At 44.1% G+C, this 23,809-nt stretch overlaps 1 protein-coding gene across 3 annotated transcripts; it reads left to right on the forward strand.

Moving 5' to 3' along the window:
- The first annotated feature begins 1,971 nt into the window (after positions 1–1,971).
- Positions 1,972–18,278, forward strand: LOC125088876 (zinc finger protein 613-like). 3 transcript variants are annotated; one of them, XM_047710468.1, is made up of 5 exons: positions 1,972–2,093; positions 7,776–7,980; positions 9,861–9,987; positions 10,219–10,362; positions 14,147–18,278. In XM_047710468.1, the coding sequence occupies exons 2-5, from the start codon at positions 7,966–7,968 to the stop codon at positions 15,877–15,879; spliced, it is 2,019 nt and encodes a 672-aa protein (XP_047566424.1). In that variant the 5' UTR covers positions 1,972–2,093; positions 7,776–7,965; the 3' UTR covers positions 15,880–18,278. The 3 variants fall into 3 exon arrangements, with proteins under 3 accessions (XP_047566424.1, XP_047566425.1, XP_047566426.1); XM_047710469.1 differs by having other exon boundaries at positions 10,270–10,362; XM_047710470.1 differs by lacking the exons at positions 1,972–2,093; positions 7,776–7,980 and adding an exon at positions 4,719–4,828 and having other exon boundaries at positions 9,859–9,987.
- Positions 18,279–23,809: the final 5,531 nt, after the last annotated feature.

A 23,809-nucleotide genomic window follows, 5' to 3' on the forward strand; every position in this document is an offset into this window, starting at 1 on the left:
GCAGCAGGCAGAGGGAGAGGCAGAAGCAGGCTCAATCCTTCGGGACTCAATCCCAAGACCCTGGGATCATGACCCAAGCTGAAGATGGATGCTCAATGGACGAAGCCACCCAGGTGTCCCTGAAATAAATCTTTAAATAAATATCTTATTTCACTTTTTCTTTAATTTTATAAGTTGCTTGTTTACTTCCATTCCCCCCCCCTCGATTTTAAGTTGGTTATCTTTAATCACATTGTGGGTATTTATAACTATTATTCTACCCTCATTCTCCTATATTGACAGACACCCTAGTTTGGGGCTATTTTAAATACAGGTGCTATGAATTTTCTTGTCTTAGTCTTCCTAAGGACATATCATTTCAGTGGGCTTTTTGTTTGTTTTGTTTTAAAGATTTTATTTCTTTATTTGACAGAGAGCACAAGCAGGCAGAGGGAGAGTGAGAAGCAGGCTCTCTGCTGAGCAGGGAGTCTGATGCAGGCCTGGCTTGATCCCACCTGCGATAACGACCAGAACCAACTGAGCCACCCAGGTCCCCCTCAGTGTTTTTGAGTAAACCACTGGGTTCTCAGTTTTAATTAATTTATTTACGTAATCTGTACACCCAACATGGGGACTGAACACACAACCCAAAGATCAGGAGTCACACGCTCTTCCGACTGAGCCAGCCAGGCACCCCCATGGTTCTGTTTTATTTTGTAGTTCTCTTAAGCTTAAGAGTTACTTTTTTTTTTTAAAGCTTTTTTTTTTTTTTAAAGACTTTATTTATTTATTTGACAGAGAGAGATCACAAGTAGACAGAGAGGCAGGCAGAGAGAGAGAGAGAGGAAAGCAGGCTTCTTGCTGAGCAGAGAGCCCGATGTGGGACTCGATCCCAGGACCCTGAGATCATGACCTGAGCCGAAGGCAGCGGCTTAACCCACTGAGCCACCCAGGCGCCCAAGAGTTACTTTTTTTTAAAGATTTTGATAGTTTAATATGGGTATACTAACAGTGGTTTTTTAACTTGGGGGCTTTATCCATAAATTTATCATAAAGGAAACTTCAGAACAACTTTTCCTGCAAATACAGTTCTCTACACGTAGGAATTTATTTTTCCTCATCTTCCAGGAGTTATATGTTAATTTCGGTTGGATTAGATTTGGTGTTTACATTATGACTATGTAAATACCATTTATAGTTTAGCCATGTAGTGTACTATGATTATTTTTCATTTCTTGTACAATTTTTAATTCTCCCTGGAGTTGTCTTATTCCTCCCAGAAATTCTGGCCCTTGGTTCTCAGAAAGCCCTGCCTTGGCACTGGCTCCAGATGGGAGCCCGCTACCACGTGTGAGTAACTTGCCACCTGGACATCTGCTTGGGACTGCTCTCCTCACCTTGCTGGGCGGTGTGTCTCCCCGCCACCTCTCCAAAGGGAAGCTTAGTTTCTCCCAGTCCTTGTTTTTCACTTCCTTGGATGGCATTATCACTCTCCCTGTACCGTGAGAGCTTCTCCAGATATTCTGTTGTCCTCAAAAATCTTCCTCTTGGCCTCCATATCCAGTCTGAAGCGTTCCCAGGGTATTTGTCCTTTGGCCTTTATGTTTGCTCTTTTTCCTCTGCTGAAAGACTTTTTAATTTTTGTACGGATACCTAACTTCTAAGATGTCTGCGCCCTCTGCGAAATTATTCTTCGTGCGTAGGGATTACTTTTCTCGCCAGCCCGCTGAGGCGGACTAGCCTACTCCATGTTTACCTTGTGTAAATTCAAGCTTCTGAAAATCAGTGCAGTTTGCCTCGCAGGATTTAGGTGCGAGAAACGGGAGTATTTTCGGTAGGTTTTTACTGTTTCGAGCCTTACCTGGCTTTTCCGGCCAAAACGGCCACTTCGCCTTGTGTACGTCGATTACTGAAGGATGGCCGCCTAGGGCACCGGTGGCCAGACGGGCGCAGACATACTAACTCCGGGAAAAGCCGGAAGTCCAGGCTCTGCGGAAACGTCTCTGGCCCTCGTCAGCCGCCGTAGCTGGCGTGGAGTCCGGGCAGGGGCGCGGCGGGAGTATTCGCGGAAGTGCAGCCTGTGGGAGGTTGCGGTGGGGTCCCTAGAGAATCAGGTTTGTGTATGTTTCGGTTTGTGGAGCGGGATGAGAGGACCGAGGTGTGTGTGGCTTCCCGGGTCGGTGGAGGCGTGGGGTCCTTTGGGGAGAGGAAGCAAGTGGGAGCCCGTGAGGGGCTGTCTGTGGGTGCGGTGGCTTTGGAGTCGGTGCTGAAGGATTGTGGGGGTCAGTGATTACAGGTGTGTGGAGATCCCCGTTTCCGCGTCCGTGGTCAGGGTTTGGTTTCTGTCTGTAGCGCCCGGTGACTGAAGACTAGGGAGCGGTGTGTTTGGTCAGTGAAAGTGCTGTCCGCTTCGGATTCGGGTTTTACCCTGCGGCTCCGAGACGAGCTGGGGCGCACGGTCAGCGAACCCTGGTGTGTCGGGATTATTCCGGGGGTCGGGGACGTCCTGGTGTGTCGGCTCTTGAGAGGTTTGTGGCGGCTGAGGCAGGTTGGTGGGTGGGTTCAGGTCCCAAGGTTTCTTTCTCTCCAATCCAAGCCCCTAAGTTTGCTTTTGTTTGTTGGAGATAGAGGATTAAAGATGACCCAAGTGGTTTCTACGAAAGATGAGGGTTTTGCCCTTTCTGCAGGTTTGGTCTGTGGACGCATTTGCACACCCACTTGGAAATGTTTCTTTTCGGTGCCATGGTAACGCAAGTAAACTAACATTGCTGTTACCCCAGTTCTGTTCCCCAGGGGTAGTATTTGTTAACCTTTTTCATTTATTTCTCCTTCAGTCTTTATTTTCCTATGTTTCACAATTCCCATAACCTGCTGCAATGCTGGCATAATTTGCCTTAATAGTTTATGTCATAAATATGATATAATAAACAAGTTTTTTCTTTAAAAATTTTCTTTTAAATTCTGTTACAGTATATATTGTCAGGAGGCAAATCTGTGCCGTTATGACTGGAATCACTTAATCTCTGCATTCATCTAGGTAGAATTAAACACGTTTATGTTTAAGTAATCTCTTCACCCCTGGTGTGGCTCAAACGCATAACCTTGATATCAAGAGTAGCATGCTCCACCGACTAAGCCAGCCAGGTGCCCCTAGATAGAATTTAAATACTTAAGTATTCAGTTATTACCTTTGAAAGCAGATTATGATTCTCCATTTACCCATACATGTGGTTTCCTGTCCCTCCTACCCATCTTGATCTTTAATTTTTTTGCCATTGTGAATGGTGTCTTTTAACTTTTTGTTCTCTTTCGATTTACTGTCTCTTAGAAGAGCAATTACATCAAAAATACTTATTTTGTTTCTGCTTACTTCACTGAATTCTTAGTATTATGAACTTCCCATTCCCTATCATTTTGATTAGAACGTTCAAACATAGTTTAAAGAGTTTTACATTTGAACACCCCTTATACCTAACACTTAGATTGTCATCATGATTTTGTTTCCTTTATTCTATATCTATCCATATATCACTTCTCAATCATTAATCTACCTTTTTACAATTTTTAACATGTGTTTCAAAGTAAATAGCAGGCATTTATATATTTCTCTCTGAATGTTTCAGCAAGCATATAATTAGAGTTCTACCTGTAGGAACTACTAATGCTTCTGTCTCTATAGATTTGCTTGTCCTGGACATTTCATATAAACGATGCAGATGCAGTCATATGCTATGTGCACTTTTGTGATTGGTTTCTTTCACTTAATGTAAGAGGGTTATCCATGTGGTAACATGTATTTGTACTTCATTCCTTTTTTATACCTGAATAATACCCCATTGTGTGGATATAGCACATTTTGGTTGTCCTTTCATCAGCTGAAGAATATTTGGGTTGTTTTGGGTTGTTTCTGCATTTTGGCTGTTATAAATAATGCTCCTATAAACATTTGTTTACAAACTTTTAAAAAAATTACAGTGTAATTATCATAGTGTTATTTAATTTGTACAATATGGTAATTCAGCAGTTCCATATATTACTCAGTGCTGATCAAGGTAAGTATACTCTTTTTTTTTTTTTTTTGAAAAAAATTTTTTTAAAGATTTTATTTATTTATTTGACAGACAGATCACAAGTAGGCAGAGAGGCAGGCAGAGAGAGAGAGGGGGAAGCAGTCTCCCTGCTGAGCAGAGAGCCCGATGTGGAACTCAATCTCAGGACCCTGAGATCATGACCTGAGCCGAAGACAGAGGCTTAACCCACTGAGCCACCCAGGCGCCCCCCCTTTTTTTTTTTTTTAAACTATATCCATCCTAGTGAGAATGAGTGGTATCTCAGTTGTGGTTTTGATTTGTATTTCTCTGAAGAATGATACCAAGCATCTTTTTCATGTGCTTATACTATGCATAAATTGAGATATATGTATTTTCACTAAATATAGGTTGTTAACATTTCTAATAGCTGCATAATATTTCACTGGATATGTGAACTTTTATTCATTCAATGAATTCTCAGCAGACCTAATAATACTTGTATATCAGTTTTGGATGCTTGTCTCATTATTCCCTTTGCATAGATTCCTAGAAGTGGATTTCTTGGATTCTAGCAAAATCTCTATTGAAAGTATTCAATACAAACTGTTAAAACCTTTCCCCTAAAATAGCCAGTCATGTAATACTACTATAAGAAATGCGTGTTTTGGACTTAATTATTTAAGTAATTTCTACACCCAGTGTGCAGCTTGAACTCATGACCCCAAGATCAAGAGTCACAAGTTCTCCCTCAGCCCACCAGGCACCCCAAAATGAGATCAACTTTTAGATGGAATTCTATAATCAGCCATCTGACTAAAAACTTGATTTTTTACCTCAGAAGTATAATATTTTTAATACATAGGCTGTACGATGGAAAACTTATTTTTGATGTATGTTCACTCAAATCTCTGAAGTTCTGACTCTTATTTAATCATATTGGGGGAACTTTTTTTTTTTTAAAGGTTTTTTTTTTTTAATTTTTTTTATTTGACAGACAGAGATCACAAGTAGGCAGAGAGGCAGGCAGAGAGAGAGGAGGAAGCAGGCTCCCCATTGAGCAGAGAGCCCGATGCGGGGCTCGATCCCAGGACACTGGGATCATGACCTGAGCCGAAGGCAGAGGCTTTAACCCACTGAGCCACCCAGGTGCCCCATTGGGGGAACTTTTTTTTTAAAAGATTTTATTTATTTATTTATTTGACACACACAGATCACAAGTAGGCAGAGAGGCAGGCAGAAATAGAGAGGGAAGCAGGCTCTCCACCGAGCCAAGAGCCTGATTCGGGGCTCGATCCCAGGACCCCGAGACCATGACCCAAGCCGAAGGCAGAGTCCCAATCCACTGAGCCACCCAGGCGTCCCAATATTGGGGGAACTTTTAATAATTTCCTTACTCTTCTCTGAAATTGATTATTCTTATTTGATCCTTTGTTGAATTAACTAGGTAGCATTTCTAGAATAGTTATAGATAATGGTGTGTTACTGTTCATCCTTGTCTTGTTCTGGACTTTAGAGAAAATACTGTATTGTTTTCCTGAAGATATGTAGGATGTATTGGATTTTTTTATTGAGGTGAAATTCACAAAACAAAATTAACTATTTTAAAGCCAACAATTCGGTGGGTTTTAGTAAATATATAACATTGTGCAGCCATCATTCCTATCTAGTTCCATGACATTTTTATCTTCTTGAGGGAAATCCCTGCCCCAATTAAGCAGTCACTCCCCACTGTCCCCTGCCCCAAGCCCTGACAACTACCAGTCTGCTTTCAGTTGCTGTGGATTTACCCATTCTGGATATTTCATACAAGTGGAATCATACGATACGGGACGTTTTGTGTCTGGCTTCTTTGACCTAGTGTAATGTTTCATGGTTGTGTATTGTTTTCTGGCTGTTCCTTCGGTGCCAGGCCACTGCATTGATAGCCCTGCCTTAACCTTCATTTCCTGTTTGTGTTGCAGGTAGAGATCAGCCAGAGGGAAAGCTTGGGAAAGGAAAATGCCCTGCGCCTGTACTTGGCTTTATAAATTCCCCACTATGCCTTGGGGCTTTTGAATGGCTTAAGTTCCCTAAGAAACTCTCTTCCCAGCTTTTTCTCCCAGCCTTTCAGCTGTGCCTCAACTGTAACCTTTTGTCCCAGGCAGCTATAGGTTGTTTGTACACCTTATATTGTTTTGTGTGTGTGGGGGGGGCTTTTTTCTTTTTTAGATTTTATTTATTTGCTTATTTATTTATTAAGAGAGTGCACATGCGTCGAGGGAGGGGCAGAGCAAGAGGGAGAGAGAATTTCAAGCAGATTGCATGCGAAGTGCAGAGCTGGACTTGAGGCTTGATTCCACAACCCTGAGGTCATGACCTGAGCTGAAATCAAGAGTCAGTCGCTTAACCAACTGACCCACCCAGGCGCCCCCACCTTACATCGTTTTTGAGGAACATCCGTTGCTTTTCTGTCTTGTGTGAGGTCCAAATTAGAGGGATAGGCGCATCGCATTAGCCCTTCGGGTAGGCCTCACGCAGGCTGGAACAAGTGAACACAATTCTTTGCAAATCCAGTTTGCTCTGCTCATTCCAGGACCAGGAACCAGACTCCCCCACTGGGAATGCTGGCTCCCGTCTCTAGGACAACTACCCAAACTGGGGAGGTGGTGAAGCGGGGACAAATAAAAGTGGCACAGAGCTTTCCTATCATTTTTAAGTTGCCTCTTTCTCGATTGAGTGATCACTCTGGGGCTATAAACCTGTGACTGTTTTCAGAGTTAGGATAAAGGTTTTGTTTTGTTCTCTATTCTGACACTTCTTGTTGTTTCGGTGTTTCCGTGGAGGTACACGGCCTTGGAACTTCCCACTCTGCCATTTTCATTCAGTGGGATTTTCCTCTATGATGTACATGATAATAATTAATTTTGTTTTGTCTTTTTGGTCATGGTACTTTTTAAAAGACATAAACTGGGCGTCTGGGTGGCTCAGTGGGTTAAGCCGCTGCCTTCGGCTCAGGTCATGATCTCAGGGTCCTGGGATCGAGTCCCACATCGGGCTCTCTGCTCAGCGAGAAGCCTGCTTCCCTCTCTCTCTCTCTCTGCCTGCCTCTCCGTCTACTTGTGATCTCTCTCTGTCAAATAAATAAATAAAATCTTAAAAAAAAAAAAAAAGACATAAACTGACTGTGAATGCAACTTCAGTGATGACCTCTGATCCCCCCTCCCTTCCCTCCCCAGACATAATGGCTTTCTTGAACTTGTTCTATGTAATGCATGTTTTTATACTGCACTCAATGTGTATATAGTCAGAAAGAATAGTCTTGCTTATAGGCTTTAATTTTTTTCTCTTGGTTTGCCTTTGTTTCCTTTCACATGATGATTAGTTAAAATGGTTTGTTGGGTAATGCTTTGCTGAGCTTGTCTTCAAACTGAGGTGTGTACAAAAACTTTTGTACATGAGCACACTCGGTCTTAAAGGAATAGAGGTCCAAATCTTCACCTTTTGAGGTGTGGTTCTTCCAAAACTGACCTGTGTGAGAAGCCCCTCTGCTGTGGGGTGTCCTGTGTGCTGGTTCTCCTTTCTGGGCTCCTTTTCACAGACTCCACTTCCAGTCCATAGTAGAAGTGCTCACAAACTCACAGTCTGGTGTTTCATCGCCCCGGGGTGCAGTAGATTCTGGGATTCCAAACAAAGGGACAGATGGCCTTGAAATCCTGTGAGGGGCAGGAGCAGGGATAACATCTTGGTCCAGAGGAACTGTGTACTCAAAGTGAATTTACTTTTCAGCCCACAGGTTCTACTGTAGGAGCAAGAGCTAACAAGTAAAGTGAGGAGGTGGGCCCAGGACCTGCGTGTGGTCATTTGTGGGGACACCATTGACCAGACACCGAGATTTCAGAAATTGAGGGGAATGAATTCAAGAAGAAACGAAACACACAAGTCCCCTTTACTGACTGTTTTCCAGTAACAGAAGAAAATGATTAAGGACCAGGTGACTTTGTTTTATTCCTTCCTTCATTCTGTCATTGATTTCTGGAGAACTTTCAAACTCAGTTGAACTACATGGAAAAGTCTAAATTGGTAAGGTAGGACTTGCGCAGAAACAGATTGTGCAGAAATAGATTTAGATTCCAACTCTCCATATCAAGGCAGATAGGATCAGGAATATATTCATAGGATCCACACTGAGGGACCAGTATTAGAGCATCACAGGTGACTGGGCATCCTACAGGCTACGCTCGCTGTCAGCTTATGTCTGCTAGCTCTGGCGGCCATCACAATTAGAGAATCACGATGATCACAGCATATGCAATGACAGAGGAGAAAGCAGCCTGGTTCCACAAGGATGTCGCTATATATTTCGTGGCACTCAGGTGTCGGGACTTTTGTTTAATGGTGCTTCCTAGATGTTATATAGTAGACAGTGTCCTAAGCTTCAGCTTTCTCCTAAATGCAAAAGAAGGTTTCTCGAAGAGCTCTTTGAGGCTAGACCAGGAGAACTCAGTGGGCGCATTTCTTCCTGGGATCATAACAAGGTGACCCATGGACCCAGCCTTGTGGCTGTCAGGGTTAATCTAGAAATAAAACCTAGGTGACCTAAGGAAATGGGAGAGTTGCATGACTTTCAAAGGTCCTATATGAACAGGTGGCTAAGTTGGTGTTTGAGTTCAGATACAGCTGTAGAGTGTTGAAGGTACTGTTGTCTGGCAAGGTTGTTGGGATCCAGAGGGTTTGCTTTTGAACTTGCCTTTATGTAAGATAGTATATGCTCCTTGCTCATGTTCAAAGCTGATTTGTACTGCCTCCTCTTTTATTACCTTTTAAAATTTAATCCTGTAGAAGTCCCTGAATATATTTAAAGATTAAAAAGAATTCCAATGATTACAAAGTCCTATAGCAGAAGTAAGGTTCCTCTTCATGTGTTTGGAGCTAATGGTTCAAATACATACATTGGAAATGTTTTTAATTTAGCAGAAGAATTTAATGGCTACTTATTACAGAAACTTGTGATTGCTACTGAATGATTAGAGAACATTTTGTTATATATAGGATTGACTGTGGATGTATTTTTTGCTTCTATAACAATGTAGTTTTTTTTTTAAGATTTTACTTATTTATGTATTTGTCAGAGAGAGAGAGAAAGAGCGCACAGGCAGACAGAGTCGCAGGCAGAGGCGGAGAGAGAAGCATGCTCCTTGCCGAGCAAGAAGCCTGATTTGGGACTCGATCCCAGGACCCTGGGATCATGACTTGAGCTGAAGGCAACGGCTTAACCGACTGAGCCACCCAGGTGTCCCAAAAATGTAGTTTTTTGCTTTCTTTTAAAGATTTTATTCATTTATTTGACAGACGGAGATCACAAGTAGGCAGAGAGGCAGGCAGAGAGAGGAGGAAGCAGGCTCCCCCTGAGCAGAGACACCGAAGCGGGACTCGATCCCAGGACCCCGAGATCATGACCTGAGCTGAAGGCAGAGGCTTTAACCCACTGAGCCACCCAGGCATCCGCCAACAATGTAGTTTTTAAAAAAAATCAAGACACCTGGGGCAACTGGGATGGCTCAGTCTGTTAAGTGGCCAATGCTTGATTTTGGCTTAGGTCATGATCTTGGCCTCCTGGGACCAAGCCCTGTATAGGGCTCCGCACTCAGCCTGGAGTCTCCTTGAGATTCTCTTCCTCTCCCTCTGTCCGCAACCCCCACTTGCATGCTTGCTCTCCCTCTAAAATAGATAAATCTTTAACAAAAAAATCACAACACCTAAATGTATAGCTGTAGCCTGTGTGGTGAACATGAGCTCAGCAACTTCCTTTATATTCCTTCCATTTCAATAACTAGAGGAACACTCCCATGACACAGGACTGTGTTGTTACAGGTATCTCTGACGCTGGAGGATGTGGCCGTGGACTTCACCTGGGAGGAGTGGCAACTCCTGGCCCCTGCCCAGAGGAACCTGTATCGGGACGTGATGTTGGAGAATTATAGGAACCTGGTGTCAGTAGGTGAGGACAGCTCCCCTGGGTCGCTCAGAGGAACCCATCAGTGGTCTTCCCTCTCGCAGCTTCTGAGAGCTTTGGCCTGTCTGTGCTGCTCAGCAGGGTAAATTCTCAGTCCCCAGATTCTCTGGCCCCAGATTCGAGGGTATAATGTGCCCATCCTGAGAGAAGACCTTTAACTTTGCCGACCTGCAAATTGCGTGGCTCCTGAAATATGACTTTGTTCTGTGTTGGTAGACCCTAGCCCAGTTCACAGAGCCTACCTCTTCTGTCATTTCCCACGCACAGGGTATGTGGCCAGGAAGCCGGATGCACTCTCCAGGTGGGAACAAGGGGAACTGTGGACAACAGAAGATGAAATCCGCAGTCGAATCTGTCCAGGTGAGAGAAAACCAACAAGGAAGGTGGCAGGGAAGTCGTATTTAGTCACTCAGACCTGTCCCAACTGCAAGGGTATCTAAGGCCATATGAACAGAGCTCCAGGACTCTCCCCGAGAAGGGCTCTTTTCCTTTGAGGTGCTTAGAGCACTTACCACTTCTTGGGTTCAATCCCTGTTTGTTTCATACAGGTCGCCATTAATTATTTTCTTTTTAAAGATTTTATTTCTTTATTTGACAGACAGAGATTGCAAGTAGGCAGAGAGAGAGAGGAGGAAGCAGGCTCCCCACCGAGCAGAGAGCCTGACTCGGGGCTCAATCCCAGAACGCTGGGATCGTAACCTGAGCCGAAGGCAGAGGCCCCAACCCACTGAGCCACCCAGGCGCCCCTCCATCAATTTTTTTTTTAGAGATTTCATTTATTTGACAGAGACAGACACAGCAAGAGAGGGAACACAAGCATAGGGAGTGGGAGAGGGAGAAGCAGGCTTCCCACTGAGTAGGGAGCCGATCCCAGGACCCTGGGATCATGACCGGAGCCAAAGGCAGGCGCTTAACGATTGAGCCGCCTAGGCGCCCCTTTCTCTCTAGATTTCTTTTTAAAATTCTCAAATCTTACCACCCTTCATCTCCCAGGACTGTGTCACTACCTGTTCCTTCTGCTTCTCTTGCTACAGACGTCCACCTTCCACACCTCTCTCCAAAGGGAAGTGTTTGCTTTGAGCACTGGCTGCTGGCTCCTGCACTTCCCTCCCCTTTGGACAATGTCAGCTTCCCTTCTTTTTTTTTAAAGATTTTATTTATTTATTTGACATAGAGATCACAAGTAGGCAGAGAGGCAGGCAGAGAGAGAGAGGAGGAGGCAGGTTCCCTGCTGAGCAGAGAGCCCGATGTGGGGCTCGATCCCAGGACACTGGGACCATGACCTGAGCCGAAGGCAGAGGCTTTAACCTACTGAACCACCCAGGCGCCCCTCAGCTTCCCTTCTTAACATTCGCCTCCATTTTTGGGAGTTAGAATTTCAACAGTGTGACTTTGGCAAGCAGGGACATAAACATCCCGCAGTAGCTGCTGTTCTTTATGTCTTAAATGTCTGGCCAAGCAGGAAAACCTCTCGTATCTTCTTTACCCTGACACCACGACCACACACACAGGACTTCTCACACCACCTGTTGGCAGTTTTCCTCACACCAAGCAGTTCTTTGTGACACCAGCCAGGTCTTCTACAATTTACCTCAATTCCGACATTATCTATCTGGAGGTAGTGTCAGATCCCGCAGGTTCAGAGCTCTGTCACATGAGACTGCCCCCCACTTCCTTCCTTCCTTCCACATTTTATTTATATATTTTTCTATATACATAACAGAGAGAGAGAGAGCACAAGCAGGGGGAGTGGCAGGCAGAGGGAGAGGGAGAAGCAGGCTCCCTGCTGAGCAGGGAGTCTGACTCAGGGCTTGATCCCAGAACCCTGGGATCATGATCCAAGCCAAAGGCAGGCGCTTAACTGAGCCACCCAGGCACCCATATTTTTTATTTTTCTGGAAAGAATAATCACACTTACTGATTGAGGAAAAGGGTGTTCTTTTTTTGCCCCCACTTTAGATATCAGTCACACTTAGTAGGTCCCCAGTTTCAAATTTGTCTCATGGCTATAAATCAGAGGTTTTCATGAACCCCTCCCCCTTAGATTTGCTTACTTGCAACAACAACTCAGAGAACTCAGGGAAATACTTGTTGTCTACCAGTTTATTAGAAAAGGATATGATAAAGGACATGGATGAACACCCAGAGGAAGAGATGCGTAGGTGAGGTATGTGGGAAAGGTCAGGGAGCTTCCATCCCCTCTCCAGGCCCCTGTCTCCTAACACCTCCATGTGTTTAGTAACCCGGAAGCTCCCCGAACCCCATACTCGTAGAATTTTCTGGAAGCTTCGTCACGTAGGCCAAATCAGTCATTTACTCTGTCTCCAACCCTCTCCCCTTTCTGGAGGTTGGAGGGTGGGCTGAACATTCCAAGCTTCTAATCACGGCTTGGTCTTTTGCTGACCAGCCCACCCAGAGTTTTGTTCTTATTAGAACAAAAGGCACTCTTTTTTTTTTTTTTTTTTTTTAATTTATTTATTTGACGGGCAGAGATCACAAGTAGGCAGAGACGCAGGCCAAGAGACAGGGGAAAGCAGGCTCCCCACTGAGCAGAGAGCCCGATGCGGGGCTCGATCCCAGGACCCTGAGATCACGACTTAAGCCGAAGGCAGAGGCTCAACCCACTGAGCCACCCAGGTGCCCCCAAAAGACACTTTTTTTTTTTTTTAAGATTTTATTTATTTACTTGACAGACAGAGATCACAAGTAGGGAGAGGCAGGCAGAGAGAAAGGAAGGGAAGCAGGCTCCCTGCTGAGCAGAGAGCCCGATGTGGGGCCCGATCCCAGGACGCTGGGATCATGACCTGAGCTGAAGGCAGAGGCTTTAACCCACTGAGCCACCCAGGCGCCCCTCCAAAAGGCACTCTTATCACCCAGGAAATTCCAAGGGATTTATGAGCCCTGGGTCAAGAGCCACGGTCAGAAACTAAACATGAGAATAAAAGTTGCTCTGAGTACTCTTATCACTTAGGAAATGGTAAGAGTTGTAGGGGCTCTGTGGGAACCAGGGGTAGTGAAGTGATGGACCCTTCCTTACCTTCTCAGCTTCCTTATGTAAAGTCTTGGCTATTCCTGTTGATTTCTTAAAATTTGTCATTCTTTGTTCCCAGCCTAGACCACATCATTAAACCCCCATGCCTGCTTTGCTTTAATTTCCTTGAATCATTATTCATTCTGATCATTAGTTTATCCATCTTAAATGAGACTGCTGGATGCATTCTCTTGAATCTTTTCTTTTCCTTATGATAATCAGTAACATTAAGTCCCAACTAATCATATTACCAGTCTTTTTTTTTAAGATTTTATTCATTTATTTGAGAGAATATGAGTGGTGGGGCAGGGGCAGAGGGAGAAGCAGACTTCCTGCTGAGCAGGAAGCCCAATGTGGAGCTCAATACCAGAGCCCTAGATCATGACCTGAGCCAAAGGCAGATGCTCAACCAACTGAGCCATCTCGGCGCCCTATTTACCAGGCTAATAGGAAGGAAATTTCTCTTTGATCAATAATTTCCATGATAGAGCTCTTGCTTATATAGAGTTGGCTTCCCTTTTCCTGAAGTCAAGGTCAGCTGTATTTGAAGGAGTCTCCTTAATGTGTTCCATACATGAGGCTCTTTCCTTGGTTCATTGTGTTAAATATTTTTTATTATTTTAATTGGGGTGTGTGTGTGTGTAGCATGTTACACATGGGCCCCAACAGCTGTGAACAACAGCAGCAACAACAAAACTCTTTACAGAGATGAGTTTGTACGAGGAGAAACAAAACTAATCTAAATAAACGAATATGGTGTCTTATGGTGAAAAGTGCCAGGAAGATCAGTGGGACAGCAGTGGGATAGTGTGTGAAGCCCAGGAGCTGCTATAGCACCTGGGAGTCTAGCTGGGGCCCTGATCATAGGTCTTCGGGGAATGGGAGTAACTCTTTGGTAAGATGCCTTTGAGCAGCTGCATGAGGGATGTGAGTCCTTTGACGAACTGAGCTCCAAGTAGACCAAATGGTGAGTTCAAAGGCCCAAGGCTGGGGCGCCTGGATGGCTCAGTTGGTTAAGCTTCTGCCTTCAGCTCAAGTCACAAAAGCCATTTGTGAAATAGTTTTATTGTATACCAAACTCATGGAAAGAATTATTCTTCTTTTCTTTCTTAGAGATCAAGAAAGATGATGGTCATCTACAGGGGCACTTGCAAAATCAAAGATGTCCAAAGAGAATGAAACGATGCCATGAACATAATGCATTCGGAAACATCATTCATCAGAGTAAAAGTAATTTTTCCTTAAGGCAAAATCATGATATCATTGACTTAGATGGGAAAACACTGAAATCAAATGTAAGTTTAGTCAACCAGAACAGAATCTATGAAGTACAGAACCTCGTTGAGGTTAGTGGAGATACAAAATCTTTCTCCCATATAAAGCATGACCAGTATTGTACTGAAATTAAATTTCCTGAATGTGGGAATTCTATGAATAAAAATTCCCAATTCATCAAGCATCAAAGAACTGACAAGGTAGAGAAACCCCATGTATGCAGTGAATGTGGAAAAGGCTTCTTCAAGAGATCTCGGCTCATGGATCATCAGAGAGTTCACACGGGAGAGAAGCCTCATGGGTGCAGCATATGCGGGAAAGCCTTTTCCAGAAAGTCCAGACTCACGGAACATCAGAAGACTCACGTAGGTAAGAAGCGGTATGAATGCTCTGAATGTGACAAAGCCTTCCCCAAGAAATCACGGCTAATCATGCATCAGAAAACTCATACAGGAGAGAAACCCTATGTGTGCAGTGAGTGTGGAAAAGGTTTTGTCAAGAAGTCTCGGCTCATAAACCATCAGAGAGTTCACACAGGAGAGAAGCCTCACGGATGCAGTCTGTGTGACAAAGCATTCTCCAGAAAGTCCAGGCTCATTGAACACCAAAGAACTCACACGGGAGAAAAGCCTTATGAATGCACTGAGTGTGACAAAACATTCCGCTGGAAGTCACAGCTCAATGCCCATCAGAAGACTCATACAGGAGAGAAATCATATATATGCAGTGATTGCGGAAAAGGCTTCATTCAGAAGGGCAATCTCATTGTGCATCAGCGAACGCATACTGGGGAGAAGCCTTATATATGCAGTGAATGTGGGAAAGGTTTCATTCAGAAGGGCAATCTCCTTATACATCAGCGAACTCACACGGGAGAGAAACCCTACGTGTGCACCGAATGTGGGAAAGGCTTTAGCCAGAAGACATGCCTCATATCACATCAGCGATTTCACACCGGAAAGACTCCCTTTGTGTGTACTGAGTGTGGAAAATCCTGTTCACACAAGTCTGGTCTCATTAACCACCAGAGAATTCACACGGGAGAGAAACCCTATACCTGCAGTGACTGTGGGAAGGCTTTTAGAGATAAGTCATGCCTTAATCGACACCGGAGAACTCATACAGGAGAGAGGCCCTATGGATGTGCTGACTGTGGGAAGGCTTTCTCTCACCTGTCCTGCCTGGTTTACCATAAGGGAATGTTGCATGCAAGGGAGAAAGGTACACGTTCAGTCACATTGGAGAATCCTTTCGCAGAGAGCCACAGCTCATCGCTTTCAAATGACAGCAGGCAGGAAAAGGACCCTGTTAACACAGTGTCCGTGCAGATGCCTCCTGTAGCAGCTCAGACTTCCTTGCATCTCCGTGGGCTCCTAACAGATGGGAACATGGCCACTGTGGGACATCCAGGTGCCAGATGCGCGCCGTCAGCAGATAACAGAATTTGCTCGGAGAAACCTTTTGAATGCAGTGAGTGTGGTAGTGCCTTCACTGATCAGTTGCGTCATATTTTATGTCACGAAAAGCACGCTGAAATAAAATGTGATACGATCAAGGTGGAAAATCCTTGACTAAAACCTCCTTGTTCATTTTGCGGCCAATAAGTGTGTACGGTGACAAACGGTATAAAGACCAGGCATAGTGCAAAGATGTAGTATAAAGATCGGAAAAGCCTTTGTGGAAAGGTAGACCTTACCGGGGCTTCAAAAGTCCCATATCATCAGTGAGCTCATAGCTGGTAGAAATAGAATGACCCTGGAAAAGGCCTTCCCCAGAAGTAGGACTTCAGTAGGCGTCAGAGAGTTCACACAGGAGAACAACAGTTGGAAGAACCCTGAAGGCAGTGCATGTGGCCCGGTTGTCAGTGGAGCACTCTGCCTCATCCCTTGGCAGAGGAAATCGTACAGAACATCTTCGGCAAAGTACCAGAAAACACATAAAGCAAATAAGCCCTGTGAAGATGAATATTTTAGAGATTTCTGCCACAAGTCTAACATCATTTTACTTCAGATAATGTACGTAGTTTATATTTTAGGACCGTATACCTTGAGTCAAACTCCTCATTGGTACAATGGTCACTCTTTAATTCAAAGCAGGTGGTATATATTGCACATCAATGGTTAGAGCTCTAACAGTACACCCCCTCCCTTTTCGGGGGGGGCATGAATCTTTCATTCCTATCCACCATCATTATAGGGTTAGCTCTGGTGTTTCTCTGGTTCTGAATTTATTCAGTTTATTTTAGGCTACCAAAGTCCATCCTTCAGCCTTCAAAAGGAAAGTGAATACATTTGATTCAATAGCGTACTGTCGTGTGTTTGGATGTGTTTAACTTTGTAAATCTCACCCAAAGGAACAACTGCCCAGGACCCACGAATAACCTATCAGCCAGGTTCTTTCCCTAGAAATCTGGTACACACACCACTCAGAAAAACATTGATCAGCTGTTTCTTTTACCTAGTGCTGTTCTAGAACCCACATATGATGTCAGTGAACTGAACAAAAGTCCCTGCTGACTTCAAGCTGGCATTTTTAAAAAAGATTTTATTTATTTAGATTTATTTAGCTGAGAGCACAAGCAGGGGAAGTAGAAGGCAGAAGGAAAGGGAGAAGCAGGGAACCTGATGTGGGGCTCGATCCCAGGACCGTGGGATCATGACCTGAGCCGAAGGCAGATGCTTAACTGACTGAGCCGCTCAGGTTCCCCTAACCTGGCATTTTTTTTTTTTAAAGCTGGATTATATGTGTGTAGCAATTTGACCCTCCAACAAATGTAATCAAAGGATGTATACACCTACATTAGTTGAAAAGGACATACTGTAGAAGGTCCAGAGTATCCTGGTAACTTCTTGTTCAAGGGCATATTATTATTTGGAGAGGGAGCAGGAAAGGATTCACTTAGTTTTACACATGTAAAATGGGATATGGAGACTTTTTTAAAAGGTTCGTATCTTACCTCTCCACTTGGATTATAAATGCCTATCTGGATAGTTTGGACAGTTGTATATTCCCCAGCACATATAAAAATAGGAAAGAATTACATAGCTTTGAAAGGTGATTGAAAGTGAATGCATGACCTAAATGAATGACCTAATGGACTAATCAATCAAACATATTTTTGTCACTGAAATAAAGGAGCTATGGGAATGAAATTTCAAAGATCAGTGCTATCCAAGGAACATTAAAAAAAAAAAAAGAATCCTGAATAGAGGCCTCTGGCAATATAGAAGGGGCAGACCAGTGAAGGAATAGGATCCGCAGAACAAGCCCAATTAATGGAAGAAAGAGATGTCACTTTAAATATTGAGGACATTGTGTTAGATGGGTGGAGGTGAGAATTCCGTCACATGTCATGGAGAAGAGCCCTGACTCTGGTCCATGGTCTGCCACTGCCATGGCAACTTAAGAGTCGCCAGCATCTCAGGGATCCCAGTTCCTCTGTGTTGTGATGAATGGAGACATGACGTGGCATCATCATCCTCATCGTCAGGGGAATGGGGCCCGTGTCATCTCTTCTGTACTCAGGGTTCTTTCTCTTGGTTCAATAAAGATCTATCCAGCTTAAAAACCATGAGTCCTGCTTACAAGGGAAAAAATGGAAATTTGGTGTGTTCCAAACTCTCGAGTCAATCACTCAATTCACTACTACAAATAACATTTTTTGAGCATCTGTTCTGTGCCAGGCAATGTTGTAGACATGGGATACTCTGGTGAACAAAACATGCAAACTAATGGCCTTTAACAAGACGGATGCCGGGCAGATGCTCTTTAATCAGAAATGGATTCCTCTTCGACTCGGTCTGCAGGTCTTCTCCGCTCCTTGTCTTGTGGATCTACGCTTTGTATCATGATGGTCGGCGTCCTCCTACTTAAATCTGCAGTCAGGGTCCCTGAATGGGCTGCATGGCCTACCGTGAACCTGAGGACCAGGTGCTGAACTCACCTTTCTGAGGTTGGCATCCCAGGTAAATAAAACATTTTAATGGGATAGAGTCCATGTTTTCCTCTTTAAGAAGGCCATCTCATTTTGCATCCTCTACTGCTCCACCCCCTCACCTTCATAAAAATCAGTTCTAAGTAGCATTAAGCTCGCCATTTGCCAAATGATAACCACATTGTTTTGTTAGAATTCTGAAATGTTCCATTTCCATCTTGGTGCATTTTAGGGAAATGCTCTTGTACATTTGAGGCCTCATCACTTTGTCCTTGGTCCATGTACCGTGTTCTCAACTGTTGCACATGGTGATGAGTGAGGGTACTGAGGTCAGGGTTCGGGGTCTGCTGGGCTCACTCTGCCTTCTCTGGCCCAGTGGGAGTGGGTATATTAGTCTGCTTGGGCTGTCATAACAAAGCACGGACTGGGTGTTTGAAACAGCAGACTTTTCTTGCTCACAGTTCTGGAGGCTAAAGTGTGAGATCAAGGTCCACAGAGCTGGCTCCTCAGAAGTCTCTCCTTGGCTTATTGATGACCACCTTCAAGACATAGTCTTCCCTTTGTGTGTGTCTGTGTCCGAATTTCTTCTCATAAGGAGACCACTTACACTGGATTAGGGCCCAGCCTATGTGACCTTATTTCCACTGAATTATATCTTCAAAGACCCTGTCTCCAAATACAGTCACTTTCTGAGGTATTGGAGATTATTATTTGAACATAAGGATTGATGTGGAGAGGGGAGGGATGCTGGCATTTGTCCGTGAATGCCATTCAAATTTGGAAATTCATATTGGGCTAATGATGGTGCTGGCAGCCATCAGTAAACGATGGTGCCTTTTCCAGGTTTGAGGATTAATACAGGGCCATACGACAGTATCTGGTAAGGTCCCTGTGTATCTGGTTGAGAGGCTGAAGCTTTGGAGTCCCAGGAACTCTGGGCTGTGGTATAGACCTGACAAATGCTACTTTCCCCTCAGTCCTTCAAAATCCCTCTTCAAGGATTTTGTTATATATGTATATACACATATATGTTATATATGTATATACACATGTTATATATGTATATACACACACATACATGCATCAGATACACACAAACACATGCATTTTATGGAAAAGCAGTTTGTCCCTGGGGGACAATGATAGACATAGCCACTATAGGTAACAGGAGAGATTTCACTATTTTTTTTTTCATTTTATTTTTTTAAAAGATTTTATTTATTTGAGAGAGCATGTGAGTGGGGGGAGGGGCAGAGGGAGAGAGAATCCCAAGTCGCAGACTCCATGCCAGGCATAGAGCCCGACACAGGGCTTGATCTCAGAACTCTTGAGATCATAACCTGAGCCAAAATCAAGAGTTGGACGTTTAGCCGACTGAGCCACCCAGGCTCCCCAAATTCCATTGTATTGAAAGCGCTTTAGGCTGGAAAATGAAGTGGAAGCTCTTCAGCTGTTCCTCATGGAGGACCATGGAGGTTCAAGTGAAAAGGAAAGTTGATTTTGGAGGGATGTGCCTTGAATGTCTCTAAAAGTTGTATTCACTGATTTCTGCCCACAGTATCCCTGCCTTTGGTCTTTGCACCTTTTCCTCTGATGATGTTAGAGAGTCAGGAAGTTTCTGGGCCTTGAACCAAATTGCCTTGCTATCTGAGATGCAGGCTGAGTGATAAGGGCCCCTGTGAATTTGAAGGAAATGAGGAAATCTGTAGAAAGTGGTTAAGGTTAAGGTGGTTCCTGAGCGAGATCTTTGATTCCAAAGGCTTAGTGTGACATAGTAAGAAATACATATTCCGTCTCTGCTCCTAGTTCCTGACTCAGAGCTTCTAAAACCCTTGTAATTTCCTGAGCTATAGGGATAATAGGAGTATCTGTTAAATCCCTTGGAACTTCTGGTGATAGAAGTATCTTTAGTTCTAATAAAGTGACTCTTGGTGGGCTCCTGGATGTCTGCAGAATGGGACTGTTTACCCTTGACTAAAAGCTTGGAACTTTCAGGAAGTTCCTAGAGATTAGGCCTAGAGATTAGGTTAATAGTCATTCCTTCCTTCGTTCCTTCATTCCTTCCTTCTTTTCTTTTCCTTACTTTCTTTTATTTCTTCCTGTCTATCTATCTATAATCATTTGAAACTTTTATCTTTAAAACGCATACATGAGGGCACATATTGCATGGAGCACTAGGTGTGGTGCTAAAACAATGAATACTGTTACGCTGAAAATAAATTTAAAAATTAAAAAAAAAAGGAAAAAAAAACGCATACATGATTCAAGTAGGTAGTTTTCTTTAAAAAGTAAAGGTAAGGGGCGCCTGGGTTAAAGCCTCTGCCTTTGGCTCAGGTCATGATCCCAGGGTCCTGGGATCGAGCCCCGCATTGGGCTTTCTGCTTCTCCGCAGAGCCTGCTTCCTCCTCTCTCTCCCTGCCTGCCTCTCTTGCCTACTTGTAATCTCTGTCAAATAAATAAATAAAATCTTTTTTTAAAAAAGTAAAGGTAATATGTATATATATTTAAATGGTTAATATTTATGCGTATATTATATATATATTTAGCAAACAAGTTCCTTTTTATGTTGGGGGTCCCCAAGACCATCTTTAGGTTTGATAATTTGCTAAGAAGACTCAGAACTCAGAACACCTGTTATACTCAAGGTTACATTTATTATAGAAGGGCTAGAGATTAAGACAGCAAATGAAAAGACACAGTGTGATTTGGGGTGGGGCTGTGTATCAAGGAGTGTCTGGGTCTGTAGAGAAGCAGGAGACTGAAAGCCATGTATGTGTCCTGCCCAGTTGACGTGATCGAGCCCTGATAGAGAGTGGAGATCAAGGCTCAGGTGAGCTTTCTCTGTTGGCAGTTCCCCCTGCCTGTGGTCACAAGTTTGTGCTGAGGAAGTGACACTGCCCATAACTCCATTGTGGGAGGACAGCTGGAAGCTCCTTGTTTGGAACTTTCCTGTACTCTGCCTTCTGTGCCACTTTTCTTGGCTGATGTTAATCTGTGTCCTTTAACTATCATCAACGGTAACTGAGTGTAACAGCTTTCAGTGAGTTCTCAGCAAATTATCATGCCCTTGCAGAATATTCTCCCTAGTTTCCATAGCTCCATGCTGCAATTTGGGTAATTTCTAATCCATTAACTGCCCCTTCAATGCCTCTAATATGCTTTTAAGATTTTATTTATTTATTTGACAGAGATCATAAGTAGGCAGAGAGGCAGGCAGAGAGAGAGAGGAGGAAGCAGGCTCCCTGCCAAGCAGAGAGCCCGATGCGGGGCTCGATCCCAGAACCCTGAGATCACGACCCGAGCCGAAGGCAGAGGCTTAACCCACTGAGCCACCCAGGCACCCCCTAATATGCTTTTAAAATATGTGTGTTTCTGTTTTCAGAAATACTCTTTTCCTCAAATCTGCCTACTTGTCTGTTTATAGTTCCTGTTCTTTAGATGTTTTAAAATACTTTATTCCTTACAACATTTTTTAAAAGAGGAAGACGGAGGGTGGGGGGAGGAAAAGAGGAAGAGGGAGCAGAGAGCCCGGAATGGGGCCAATCTCAGGACCTGAGATCATGACCTGAGCTGAAATCAAGAGTTGGGCATTCAACCAACTGAGACACCCAGATGCCCCTACAAAGTGTTTTTTTTTTTAACTGCTTATATTAATGCAGCATATATGGTGAAAATAAGCAGAATAACTTCCTTTACATAACCTCTGTATCAGTAAAAGGGAGGTGTCCCTGGCTGGTTCAGTATATAGAGCATGCGACCCTTGATCTCAAGGTTGTGAGTTCAAGGCCTGCACTAGGTGTAGAGATTACATAAAAAAAATCTTTAAAAAAATAAATGGGGGGGCGCCTGGGTGGCTCAGTGGGTTAAGCCTCTGCCTTCGGCTCAGGTCATGGTCTCAGGGTCCTGGGATCGAGCCCCATATCGGGCTCTCTGCTCGGCAGGGAGCCTGCTTCCCTTCCTCTCTCTCTCTCTGCCTGCCTCTCTGCCTGCTTGTGATCTCTGTCTGTCAAATAAATTAAAATAAATAAATAAATAAATAAATAAATAAATGGGAAACACTCATGTTAAAGAGGACCTATTGTTACAGGAATTTGTGGCCATGGACTTCACCTGGGAAGAGTCACAGCTCCTGGCCCCCGCCCAGGAGGACCTGCACCAGGATGTGATGTTGGGAAATTAAAGGAACCTGGTGTCCATGGGTGAGGAAGCTCCCCTGTGTCACTCAGAGGGACCCATCAGTGGTCTTTCCTCTGTCAGCCACTTAACGCTTTTGAGTATCTGCAGTGCTCCCAAGTGGTAGATTCTCAGATCCTTCTCTCGTTTCAGACAAGAGTATATAACGACTTGTCTCCTGAGAGAAAAGCCTCTGGGTTGCAGATGTGAAAACTGTCTCCGTCCTTCAAATGTAGCATTCCTCCATCTTGACGGACCCCAGCCCATTTCGAAGTGTTCTCTTTTCCACAAGCAGTTTATCAAGCTAGCAAACCAGATGTGCTCCCCGAGCTGGAATGAGGGCAACAACTGTGGGTGATAGAAGAAGAAGTCCACCCGGACACCTGGGTGGCTCAGTCGGTTAAGCTGCTGCCTTTGGCTCGGGTCATGATCCCAAGATTTTGGGATCAAGTCTCACATCGGGCTCCTTGCTTGGAAGGGAGCCTGCTCTCTCTCTGCCTCTGCCTGCCACTCTGCCTGCTTGTGCGCATGCGCGCTCTCTCTCTCTCTCTCTGACAAATAAAGAAAGAAATAAAATCTTTAAAAAAAGAAAAAGAAAAAGAGGAAGTCCACAGTTGAACCCAGTCAGGTGAGTGGGTGAGAACAGCAAGGTGGACGGCTGAGGAAGTCACGTTCCCATGAGTCAGGGAAGACTCCAGAGCTGTGACAGTGTCTGAGGATGTCTAAACAGCTGTCCCGCTCATAACCTCCTTCCCTCACGAGAGCTTCTTTATAGGAGTCGAGGAAACTATGCCCCTTTTGTTCTTCAGAGAGCGGATCCCTGTTTGTTTTATGTACATCTTATTTTTTGTTGTTGTTGTTTGGTTCTCTTCTTCCTACATTTCTAAGATCGCCTCTTTTTTTTTTTTTTAGATTTATTTATTTATTTTAGAGAAACAGTGTGTGTGAGTGGTGGCAAGGGGCAGAGGGAGAGAGAATCTTAAATAGACTCTGTGCTGAGTGAGACCACCAATGCAGGCTTGGTCTCAAGACCCCAAGATCATGACCTGAGCTGAAACCAAGAGTCAGATGCTTAACTGACCATGCCACCCAAGCACCCCAACTCAAATCTCCTTTTTAAATTCATTATAACAGTGTCTCTACCTACTTCTTCTACCTCCTACCTCCCTTACTATGAAATCTCACCTTCCGGGCATTACTCCGAACATAGACTTTTGAATTCAACATAGTATTCCACTTAGTTTATCTTCCCATTCCATTGCAAACTAGTGATTTTCCTTCCTAGCGTTCAACCTCACTTTGGATGCTGTGCCCACAGCGTCATCTGATCTGTGTGTTTCCGTGGGTTCTTAACTTATTCTAGACTAAATGTGTCCTCTCAAGGTTAGGATGGG

Source organism: Lutra lutra, chromosome 17, assembly GCF_902655055.1.
Source record: "Lutra lutra chromosome 17, mLutLut1.2, whole genome shotgun sequence".
NCBI classification, from domain to species: Eukaryota; Metazoa; Chordata; class Mammalia; order Carnivora; family Mustelidae; genus Lutra; species Lutra lutra.